Below are 12,988 nucleotides of genomic sequence, written 5' to 3'. Positions count from 1 at the left end.
CACTGGTAGACTGAGCCAACATTTGTTGACCTCTACTCACATAACCAGACTAACTCACAATATTGAGTAGAATAAATTCTTGAGATGCCAAAAGATCCTCAATCATTCGAAAAATCCCCAACATTTTACGGAACACGAGGGTTCATTACCGTGTTCACGAGAGACTACAACTTGTCCCTATCGCGAGGGAAAACGAGCCTCGTGCACATCCATCCATCCGATTTCTTTACGATCGTTTTTAATATTATCCTGCCATTTATGTTCAGGTCTTCCTAGTGGATCCCTAACTATATATAAAATAAAGTTCATAGTCACATACGTAAGAGAACCGGCACATGAAACACCTTCAGTTTTTTCTTGTTTATTTTTTTCCCGAAGTCTTTGTCTGGAGCCAGTGTGGCTGCAGTGGTTGCTGGGAGATGAGGTAGGTGACCCGGTTATGTGGCAACATAGCAGACTCCGTGACCCCCTTTATAGAAACTTCAATGCACGATTAGCATTACGAGATAGCAGCCAGTCAAGACATTATCTGCATAAACCCGACCCCGTTCAAGAATCGTCCGTGAGGGCCCCCTCGACTGGAAAGAGCGGAACATCCACGCGTCAGAATATTCACTGCAAGAGTTTTCATTTACATAGCGTAAAAAGAAAGGCAAAGTTGTCCCTATGCTTAATGAAATAAGCACCAAGCCATGATGACTTATGGGGAAGTTTTACTTTAAGAGGCTATTATGTTCAGATGTTTTCTCTATAAACAGTCAGTTCCTGTTACGAGACCTCCTTAGTGGTTAGTATTCTTTACGCATTTCCGTCTAAACTAAACTATTTTTTTCTTTCGCTTAGTAGGAGGTGGAGTCCAACTGGGTCCACTCGGCACGGCGGCCACTGATTGGCCTATTGTAGCCTGCCCCAGGTGATTATGATGTTGGAGAATTTGGTGGAATGAACATTGGCAAGGGAAACCGAAGTAATCGGAGAAAACCTGCCCCAGCGCCACTTTGTCCACCACAAATCCCACTCTATCAGACCCGGGAACGAACCCGGGCCGCCTCGGTGGGAAGCCAGCGACTAACCACTTGAGCTATGGCGCGGCCATATATAAACTACGAACATAGGTAAGTTTTCTTACATGAACCAACAAGAAACAATATTCACAGAGTAAAGGATTTGAGATATTCACGATATTGCAGATTGATGTTCTGGCTTTCTGGATAGTGAGGCCGTGTGGACTTGTATGTGGCTATCAAAATTTCAGAGTATTTGTCTTTATTGCTAATGGGGTGGGACTAAGTCCCTTGTACTGCGGGCACTTCTGGCCTATTGTACCAGCCCCAGATGATAGGTGAGGTTGATTGTGGAGCAATTGGTGGAATGAAGATTGGCAGGGGAAACCGAAGTACTCGGAGAAAACCTGTCCCAGCGCCACTTTGTCCACAACAAATCCCACTTGACTAGACCCCGGGATCGGACCCGGGCCGCCGCGGTGGGAAGCCAGCGACTAATCGCTTGAGCTATAGCGCGGCCAAATTTCAGAGTAACATTCTTATATTCTTCCGAAATTCTGTGCCCACCTGACAGTCTACATTGCGTCGTAATACAGAAGACGACAATATTGGCAAGTACTTACGGTCGTAACCGCTTCTGGCACCAAAATATCACGTGTCTGGAGTTCCGTGATTGTTAATAGCAGGTTCTGGATTGGATGATTGCATTTACTTCCGCCTTCTATTACAATTAACAACCAATTATAACAGCTCACAATCAGTGACTGTTTACGACTCGCTCCATTCCTCATTGGACTACGAGTGTCTTTTTTTCTGCGTGACTGACTTGGTTCTGATTTACGAACAACGAAGCCGAATGACGGCTCACTTACAAATGAACTCTCTTTTATAACTCTGGGCGAACCGAAGAGAGACCACCTCGAATATTTCTTCTATTACAAGCGTATTCGTTCCTATGAAAAGTTCTTTTAGCTAGCCGTTGTCTAGCAATGGACCATCCCGCATATATTCGTTGTCACGGGAAACTGCTTACCGAACCGTTGTCTAGCAATTATTTTATTCGTCACAATATGAGCATTCATGATGCAAGGTCCTTAATTCGTATTTATTTATGTATAAAGGAATTCACTTCTTTTACTGAACCTGAATATTCTGTACGTTAAATATCCCACTCACCCTTAAATAACTTTTATCACCTCATACCGTCTTACGATTAAGATCCGTTAGACTACTGAGTAAAATTTCAGATCAAGTGAAACCATTATTAGACACTTATAGAAGGAGACATCCCTTTCACTACTCAGAATCATGCAGAGGAAGATGTACTCAACACTAGCTGGTTCTTAACGTTTTACTTAGATGCTAAGATACGGGCTCCGGTGGTAAATGGGGCGAGCCCGAGTGTAAAATGATAGGTCTGACACAGCAGGACAACGGGGTCACCAGTCAGTCTTCCAAGACCGGATTTCCCACAATTCAATCCGACACACACACACACAAAGCTGAGAGAAGTAAAGGAAATTTCAGCATCATGCGACAATGGAAAGCGTGTAAAGGTATTCTCGCCAATTAGATGCTTGAGATAGGTGGAATATTTGCAGAGAAAATGCTTACAGTGCATGTAGCACGTACGTCATTCTCGCTGGGATCTTTCACAGAAATAAGTAACGCCATGAGAAACAAGAATAGCTTAAAAGGAGACTTGTACGGTGAATTTGTTTCTTTGTTTAATTAAGCACCGTGCCTTTAAAACTTATTATTAACCTCGGTATTAGATGAATGTGAGTACTCGGTTTCACGCTGTGACCGTTTTACCCTCGGGGAAACATCTTTGGGTATTCATGTAAATGAGGTTATGTGGGCCCCAGCCACGATAAAAGGTAAAAAGGTAAAGTTATTCATGTAACAGACCATGAAGACCCATAGGGTTGTGGGACGTCGAGGCTTCCACATTTTGTCTAGACAATCGGCTCTCAGATGGCGGTAAGGTTATCATCCTTACGTTCCGGCCGCCCTTTACCCCCAAGGAAGAGTCCTGGTACTCATTTCTGTTAGAGGCTGAGTCGACCCCAGGGCCATAATGTGACTGAAAGGATTAGATCAATTAAGAAATCTACCTCATCGGGACTGAAACCCGCGACCTTCCGGCTTGTAGCATAGTGCATCAACCAACTACGCTAACTGGTTCCCCTAGAAACGCTTTCATGACTAATCTCCATGCAGTGTCAAGGTTAAGAATGCATGGAACTGTATCTTCACGCCCGCAGACTTCTTTGTGTTTTGGTGCTTAACTAAGCTGACAGATCTCGGTTACTGACTTTAAGTCATTAGAAATAGCAGAATACAGAAATTTTTGAAATTTCATGATATACAGCAAAAAGGTCCCTGTGCTTAATGAAGACATATCGTGGAGTGGAGGTATAGCTCCACCATTCTTGACCTCGGTAGTAGATGTACATGGGTCATCAGATTCAAGGCCCGGCCTCTTTATCCCAGGGAAAAGAGTTCCTGGTACCCTTTGAATAGGAGACTGGATGGGCCCCGGAACCGGTCTGGACGCTGTGGAATACAGAAAAATTATACCTTTCGGGAAACGAACCCCTGGCGTCCAGTCCGTAGACTGTCGCTCTGCCGACTGAGGCTTCCTGACTGTGACGTACAAATATTTCATGTAATTTTAAATACTTCATTTTTATGAGATGAACTGAGTAGGTGTCTCCCTCTCGCATGAGGACCTGGCCCTGTGATTGAGGTTAGCTCTTTCTAAGGGACTCAACAGAGTAGGTGGTACCTCTCACATGAGGACCTGGCCCTGTGATTGAGGTTAGCTCTTTCTAAGGGACCCAACAGAGTAGGTGTCTTCCTCTCACATGAGGACCTGGCCCTGTGATTGAAGTTAGCTCTTTCTAAGGGACCCAACAGAGTAGGTGTCTTCCTTTCACATGAGGACCTGGCCCAGTGATTGAGGTTAGCTCTTTCTAAGGAATCAAACAGAGTAGGAATCTCCCATGTCACCCGAAGACGGAAACAGATCCAGTTTCCGAAACGTTGTGCTGTATAATTTTTAGAATATCTGATGATGGACAAAGTCCAAAAATCCAGCAATTCCAACTGTAAGGGCTTGTGTCGAGAGAAAGCATAGATATTTTCGTAACAGATCAAACTTTTCTTACACGAGGTTCAGGTGATAAATTACTCTGACATTCTTTCGTATGTTCAGTTCATGCTCCCATATCATTGTTCGAACGACAGTAATATTTTCCTCGGAGATCAGAATGCTAGAAACATGGTATGCATATTAAAGAAACTGAGAAAGAGATGCCTATTTGTGAACGTTCAATATGTTATATGGAGATATAGGACCGTATAGAATTATCTTCAAACAGACATTAATCTAAAAATGTATCCCTTGTTTTGGTGCTGCATGTGTGCATAACATAATGAATGACTTACAAGCATTTGTCTGTCGGAACTTCTTTACATCTATGTAAGATTTGAGGTTTTCACGGTGGTGACTATGAAGAAAGCAGTCTTCTTGGATGTGGCGCCGTGTAGAAATGGTGTTAACCGACGTTTCGGAGGAACATATCGCTTCCATCTTCAGGATAGAAGACAAGAAGAAATCCGCGAGCAAACCAGCAGAGCAGGTGCAACAGACACCTACGTTCCTCCGAAACGTCGGTTAACACAATTTCTACATTCTCATCCCAGAAGACGTCTTTCTTTACACCTGTTCCCTCCTTTCGTCTACCACATCCTGAATCATTTATCACATGTTCAGAATTCCTTCTCGTTATTTTCTAAAGATTCTATCACCAATATTTATTATTTTTCAGGTTATAAATGCATTTTGCTCCTTAGGGAATACAGAGCGTAGTTTCATGACTGAACCGAGGAAAATCACATAAAATTAGAAGAAAATTCCTTTCGTTCTGTTGTTAATGTTAAACTATCAATGTTTCAAACATTGTATCATTGTCTCTCTATTCCATAGCTACGGTCTAGTTTTTGTGGATCGCCCTCTCTGATGAGAGGACGGGTCTGTGTTTTGTACATGCTGCTGGCTCTCAGGGCAGTCTTTCTCTGGTCCGAGTCCCTTGGGACTAGCGACCATATTTTACTGCCTCGGATTTGAGACTTCCCTTTTCATCGCCTCCTACGACTCGCAAGATCACGGTGGAGGAATTCGACCCGCCTCCACACGGGTGGACTCAGTCCTTTCCTCGATTATTCTGGGAATCTCATTATATAGCCGCGACACGGACCACACAGACAACACAATTCTATTGTAAGAAACTTAGCCTAACCTAGCAACAGGTCACAGAGAACCCCGATCTACTGTTGCTCGGCGCGGATGACATAGAAAACACAGCGTCATGTATTGTTGCGTAACTTAGCAACGGACTGTTTACCAAGAATAGGTCTTGGTCGGAACTTGTTTAACAACACGTTGCCTAGTAATGGGTGTACATGTAACATTACGTCTGTATGTGTGCTTCAGTAATCACATGAACATTTAGCTCATCAGGTATCTACCCTCATCATTATGCATCCAAATTTGTATGTAACAACTTATACATTTCTTTGTCACCAACAGATAAACAATCACGTTTCCTAAGACCCATCCGTTACATTTTGGGTGCATTACCTTGAATTTAGAGTCAGGATGGCTCTGTCTGTATAGTGACAAGCTAAGGGCTCGACGGCCGATGTTCAATTTCTTGCAGGGATAAAATTTTTTCTCCTCCATAACGCCCTGACGTGCTCTGAGGCCAACAGAGCCTCGTACATTGGAGGCAAAGCGGCCGGGGCGTGAAGCTAGCTAATTATAGTGTCACCTAATGCCGAGTTCAAGAACTGTTTAGCTATACGTTCACTTCCTCCACGTCTTCATGGCGTGGTGCATCATTAATTAATCATAACAAACTCCGTGATTTTAGTCCGAAAGCGAACTATACCGACCGAGGGACCGCCGCTTGTCGGCGAAGTTTAGTGACAAATTTTGTGGATAGAGGGTGCCGCGTGGTCAGAGCAACGAATCCCCACGGCCGTTAATTTCGGCTTTCTAGACCGGAGCCGCTATTTCCTTGAAATAGCTCCTCAGTTATCATCACGAGGCTGAGTGGACTCCGTTCCAGACCCACTACTTCTCAGAAAAAATCTGGTAGTGCCGGGAATAGAACCCGGACCTCCGGATCTGTAGCCAGGAACGCTAACCACTAGACCACAGAGGAGGTTTTAGTTAATTAATTAATAAATGACAGGAACAAATTTACATTTACCTCACCCTGGGGTTCGTGTTCTGCACCATCGTTGAAATTCCCATAGAAGTTCTTATCCGTTTGTATATCTACAGAATAACGAAAGGTAAAATTATCACTTTGCTTAATCAGGCACCACGACAAGAAGATGTATGGGTGAATGGCGGTATAGCTTCACGTATTCTTAATCTCGGCGCTATGGAGATTATCTTCAGGCCCTAGCCCCTTTAACTATAGCAGAAATTTTCACGTATCCGTTGGCTAAGTGGTTGGATGGATTCCAAGGTCGGTCTGGATACTGTGGAGGAAAGAGAAATATCTGACTCTGTTATGAATCGAACTCCGGTTGCCCGGTTGTCCAGCCCGTAATTTAGTTACGGTCCTGTCCGAAGAGTACCGGAGGAAAGTGGCAGGGGTGTGAAGCTGGCCACTCAACTCCAACTAGTACCGAGGTCAAGAAAACATGGATCTATACACCCATTCCTCCATACGTCTTCACGGCGTAGTACTTAATCAGTTAAGCACAGGGACAAATTTACCTATCTTTATAGTGAAAATCTAGTTAGGCCAAATCCTGCCCTGATAAAATAAATACATTTCAGGAATATGGAATTAATTTCTGCAACGGAAAACAGAGTTATGGAATGACACACTCTCTTCTCCAAGTCGTCCAGACCGGCTCTGGGGTCCGCCAAATCTCTTATTCAATGGGGGCTCTTTCCCCGGGATTAAAACGGCCGGGGAGTGAAGTTGGCCACTCACGTCCAGCTAGTGCCGAGGTCAAGAAAATATGGATTTATACATCCACTCCCCCATACGCCTTCATGGCGTAGTACTTATTTGGGTAAGCACAGGGACAATTTTACCTTACTCATTTTCATCCCTTAAAGGGCCTTAACTATGCACGTAGATGATATTTATTCTCTCCGAGAAGTCATAATATACATACATACATATACATGCCCGTGTTTCCAAGTCTATTGACTTCTGAATCAGTTGGTTAAATCTGTTATGACCGAAAGTAATGTTACGTCATTAGAGGAGTCTATGGAGTGTTCATGAACACTGTCACTAATATTAGCTACTTGAAGAGAGCCCGAGATCTGTACTAACTGCAAATGCTATATGAAATTGTTTTTCTTTATTTTAAATTGCAAACATGGCAGGTGTGCGAAACTTTGAGGTTATGTGCGTACACTATGAAGGTTACTGCCGTGTGACCTCCTATAGTTTTGTAAATATTTACGAAAATTTAGAAAATAATTGCTATTTCATTCTACAGAATAGATAATAGAAGCAGCTGGTTCCTCCGAAACGTTTATAAATATGTATAAGACTACACAACGTCATTTCCCAGACGACAATAATGTTTACGGTTACGTCTTAAATTAAATGAAGTGGGATTCTGTACTGGCAGAAATTATTGTGAAAATTAGTTCTGTTATTTTTACTAGCATTATAAATATTTGTATTTCTTGCTAACGCCTGAAGTCAAATACCAAACGTTACAAGTTCTCAGTGCTTGCCAGAACTCATCCCTTACTCTCTAACACTCCAATGGCGACGTTATTTTGATTCAATACAAATATGCCATCGTGAGGGGTTTATATTTATTTTTGATCACACTCAATAAGCAACACGAATGAAGAGTAGATTTTGAGGAGGTTTGACGATGGTGTACAACACAGAATTACTGGGCTTTTGGACTTTTTTCCATCGTCCGGTAGTCTAGAGAATAGAAAACACGACGTTTCGGAAACTGGCTCTGTTTCCGTCCTCATGTGAATGGGGAAGAAACCTGAGATTAGCTCTTTGTGACTGGCCCAAATGAGTAGGTGTCTTCTACTCCATTCACCCCAGGACGGAAACAGATCCAGTTTCTGAAACGTCGTGTTTTCTTTTCTCTTGACTACCGGACGATGGAAATTCCAAAAAGCTAGTAATTCTATGCATTGAGAGTGTTTGAGAACAGAATGCTGTGAAGAATATTTGAACCCATGAGAGAGGAAGTACGTATAGCATGAGGCTGGAGGAAGAAGATTCACAATTTGTGCCCCTCGTCGAATATTACTAAGTTCATGAAATCGAGGATGATAGGAAGAACGGGGCATGTAACTCACATAATCGATGAAAAAATGTATACAAAAATCGACGAAAAATTGTATACAAAACATTAACATAAAAACCTAAAGGGAAGAGACCAGCTAGAGGATCTATGAGAATAATATTAAAATGTATTTGAATATATTAGGACGTGAGAATGTTGAATGAAACCACATGGATCAGAATATGGTCCAACTGCGAGATTTTATATTCATGGTAATGAAAATTTGGAGTTTAAACATGACAGGCATTTCTTGACCAACATATGACCATCAGTTTCCAAGCAAGGGTTCCGCATGGCAATGAGTTTATGATGAAAGTTCAGTTTCTACTAGCTCAGGTGTCGGGACACTTACCTGGTCCTACTGTGATCTCTTGCGAGTCGCCTTTTCTGCGTTCTTCATATTAGAGATGGCACTGACGGACCCAAAGAGGATTTTGGCGGTGACCTGAACACGCCTTTGTGTGGACGAACCGCCACTGGCTCCGGTGTACCCTGAAGTCAGACCCTGTCCCTGGCTAACGCCGCCACCCAAGCTTTGTCCCTGGGCGTAACAACAACCACCGCTGCTGTTATTGGCATCACTTGCCAGGCAAGACTTGCAGCCTTCTGGCATCTTACCAACACTTGAATAGAGATGACTAGTCGAAAGAAATGCAAGGCATAACGTTCGTATTTCTAGGAAGTGTTTAATGATCCATATGAAGTCTACATGTTCATTCACAGCTTCAAGATATTGAAGCTCTTCGCACCAACGTACACATTGATCTTGAGTATTGTTCGTATTGTCACGTGTAGGGGGTACGCGTGACGAAATGACGGCTATATACACCCTTTTTTTTTCCTGCAAAACTTTTGTACACGACGCCACCGAGAAAACTTAACTAATAATATTTCTTCAATTCTTTAAAATATTTCCTACAAAACAAACTTCAGGAACATTTTAAAGTGTCATAACAGAAATCATATTTTCAATTCTTGCTACTGTAGGGAGTTAACATTCTGATTTAAACTGAGCTACGTGTTATAAATTTTTAAGTCCAAGGGAATCTGAAAAATCTTGTGCAGTTCTTAAAACCCTAGAGCAGGAGCATTTATGTTTCTGAACAAACATTTGTGTGCCTACTTAAGAGACAGAACATTATTAACTTTCTAACAATAAGCGAGATCACCAAAAATCAACATCACAGCGTTATATGCTAATTTTTCTATTATCTTTCAAATCACAAAACCACATTCTTTCAATTATTATTATATTTCTTTTCGCTTCGATCCATTTCTATACCAAATTCAATGGCTCGTTCAGTTTCACGAACTAGAAAAACTCACACACGATTTAAATTTCAATATATTTTATAAACGCATTATAAGTTATATTCAGATTTAACAAATTTCAGATCTTCCACCTGCCTTCTGCACTGCGAATGTATCTTCGTATATAATCTTCTGTGTCTTCATGTTCAACACAGCTGCATGCAAGAACTGAAAGCCTTTACAATTGATATAAGCTCATATCATAGAGATACTCCTTCATGAATCGAAGAATCCAGTGATTGCAACACATTCCTTTCGGTTCCTTGGATACAGTCTAGATGAAAGATGTCCGAATCTGAACTGAAGGTGTGTCCGTCCCTTCGATAGATACAACCAGGGTTACTATGCATTGGTCAACACACTGTCTTCTACTTGAAAAGTTTCAAAACTGAGACACAAGTGGGGGGAGACCTTAAAGTTTGTCTGTCCCTCCGTACACCACAAAGACGTTAGGCTGCACTCTTCAAGAGAAAAGTATTTTAGTTTTTTTTTCTGCCTTAAGTTCTCTAGATAGGGATATTGGAAGTGGGCAGTGTTTATGTACGAGGGGGTGTGTGTCCTAGCCCCTCTCCTCCACTGGCGCTGTAAGTAAGCCAGTGGGTCATCACCTTTCTCTCTCTCACTGCCATGTTGATCCCCATAACTCGGTCACAGAAGTAGGGTAAAGCGGTGGACACAAATACAAGCCAAACTTAAAAAGGTGGAGTAGCAAAATGGAGGGGGTATCGAGGTGGGAGCAGGAGGGGTGTTTGAAATGCAGTTGTTTCTTTCTCTGGAGGGGAAGGAGTTACGATTCCTGTCAATGATTTAGCCAATCATGAGAGTAAAAAGAGGATTTACTGATGATCGCCATTCTGCAGCTGAGAGTTGCGGTAGCCAAAAGACTACTGTTGAAATGTCTCAGTGTCACGTCTGGCTCCCGTTAGATTTAAGCCTTTATGAGTGATGAGTCACTGTAAATAATTTTTATGGTAATTAAAAAAATATTTAACGGACAGATAATTTCAAGTTGGTTGGTTTTGTTTCCACATCCAAAATAAATATATTCGATACATTTTAATGAAACCTGACTTAAGTACACTGGTACACATTTGTATGGAGCACAAAGTTGAAGCACAACCACGCGTATCCTTGTTGTAGCTGTTTACTGCCAAATTCCTACATCCCTACATAGAAAAATATTGAATGTACTTCTTTCAGGAAGGCTAAGGTAAAGGTAGCAGGTCACGGTAGACGAGCGGTCTAAGGCATGCACTGTCTTTGCTCATTCGGAAGCCGGGATCATGGTTTCGAACCCCACACAGGGCATGGATGTTTGGTATGTGTTTATTCTGTGTTTGTGTTGTCCTGTGTTTAGGTAGAGGCTTTGCGACGAGCTGATCCCCTGTCCAAGGAGTTCTACCGTCTGTAAAATGATCATGAAACTGAAAATCAGAGTCCAGAGCCCAAGGAGCTGTAGAGCCAGTGAAAAGTAAAGGTAAATTGTACCTGTGATTCATTAATTAAGTACTACACCACGAAGGCGTATGGGGGGAGTGGCACTAGTTGGAGATGAGTGGTCAGTTTCGCGCCAGGGTCGCTTAACACCCGAGGAAAGAGCCCCCGGTTCCCATTGGATAGGAGATTTTGTGGGCCACGGAGTCGGTCTGGACGACGTGGAGAAAAAAATTCTTGACCCTACCGAGACTCGAACTCTGACCCCTCGATCGTCCATCCCATAGCCAGTCGCTATAGCAATTACGCTATCCCGGGTCCTAGACAGTAAAGTAGTCTTTATACAAATGCTGTGTTAAATATGAACCACGTTATTAAAAAACCAAGGATGTGATAATGTGCTGCGTGGTCAGGGCTTTCGCATAATTCAAGAGACGATGACAGATCAGTAGGAATAATTGGTGGAATGATGACTAGCAAGGAAAAACCAAAGAAATTCAGAGAGAAAACTGCATTGGAACAATTTTCCAATTCGAAGAAAGCAGTCTTCTCGATGTGGCGCAGATTGGTTGCAGTCTGTTGCACCTGTTCACGCTGGTTCGCTCGCGGATTTCTTCTTGTCTTCTACCCTGAAGATGGAAGTGATACGTTCTTCCGAAACGTCGGTTAACACAATATCCACACAGCGCCATATCACAGAAGACTGCTTTCTTCATAGCCACCGCCGTGAAAACCTCAAATCGTACAATTTTCCATCTTGTTTACTGCAAACATCACATGCAATCATTTGGAATTGAACCAGGGACTACGAAATTAGAGACCCCAGGTTCTAAATCGCCTGAGATATAGTACTACCAAATCGTATTGTCACTCGAGGAAACGCAGAGTTCACGTGATCCCCACTTCCCGTTGTGCCATTCACGTCACAATACATTTTGGTGACAATATTTATTACAATGATCTTGTCTTTATCAAATAGATTGCAAATTTTACATAAATGTAAGATCGTAAATGACGATCTTTTGTGTGCCTCGTTCCATTCTGTATTCAGAGAAGACCGCGTCTCCTGTTGAGGAATGCTGAAGGAACATTTACAAATTGGAAGATAATGGAGTTGACAAGCAACCTGGAAACAGAGGCACGAGTAGTGGTGTTGCTTGGATCATAAAGGACATAAGGGGCACGCGGTAGCGTAGTTGCTTGAAGCGCTATCCTACAAGGCGGAAGTTTCGATTGCCGATGAAGATAATTGTTTCAATTTACCTAATCCTTACAGCGACACTGTGGCTTTATGGTCGACTCAGCCTCTAACAGATATGAATATCAGAAATCTTCCTGGGGTTAAAGATGGCAACCTCACCACCAACTGTGAGCCGATTTTCTAGAGAAAATGTGGAAGCCTCGACGTCTCACAACCGTATGGGCCTCCACGTCCTGTTACAAGGATAGCTCTAGTTAACCTCACCACCATCTGTGAGCCGATTTTCAGAGAAAATGTGGGAGCCTCGACCTCTCGCAACCCCATGGGCCTCCACGGCCTGTTAAGGGATAGATTTACTTAACCTCACCGCCATCTGTGGGCCGATTGTCTAGACAAAGTATGGGAGCCTCGACGTCTCACACACCTATGGGCCTCCATGGCCTGCTTCAGGGATAACTTTAACTTTCTTTTACCTTGACCATAAAGAAGGTGAGAGACTTGGCAACAAAAGCCAATCTAAACGTGAGAGAAATGTAAAACAGATGCTGTATGGTACAGCAATATACGACATTTTTACTATTTGATGCACACTTCACTGTCGATTGGACGACATCCTGGATTCTCATGCAGGAGATCTTGAGAATTTGATCTAGAGATAAGTTTATACCAG

At 42.6% G+C, this 12,988-nt stretch overlaps 1 protein-coding gene across 1 annotated transcript in view; it reads right to left on the bottom strand.

The window, feature by feature from the left end:
- LOC111871180 overlaps positions 1-8,985 on the bottom strand; it is a 55,387-nt gene extending 46,402 nt beyond the window's left edge. Inside the window, exon 1 of the mRNA XM_023864081.2 lies at positions 8,864-8,985. Within this exon, the coding sequence (XP_023719849.2) occupies positions 8,864-8,985 (122 nt within the window). The remainder of the gene's footprint in view (positions 1-8,863) is intronic.
- Between the last annotated feature and the right edge of the window lie 4,003 nt (positions 8,986-12,988).

Source organism: Cryptotermes secundus, unplaced genomic scaffold (genome assembly GCF_002891405.2).
Source record: "Cryptotermes secundus unplaced genomic scaffold, Csec_1.0 scaffold493, whole genome shotgun sequence".
Classification (NCBI taxonomy): domain Eukaryota; kingdom Metazoa; phylum Arthropoda; class Insecta; order Blattodea; family Kalotermitidae; genus Cryptotermes; species Cryptotermes secundus.
Note: the sequence above shows the minus strand (reverse complement) of the source record. Positions and strands in the feature narration are given on the sequence as shown.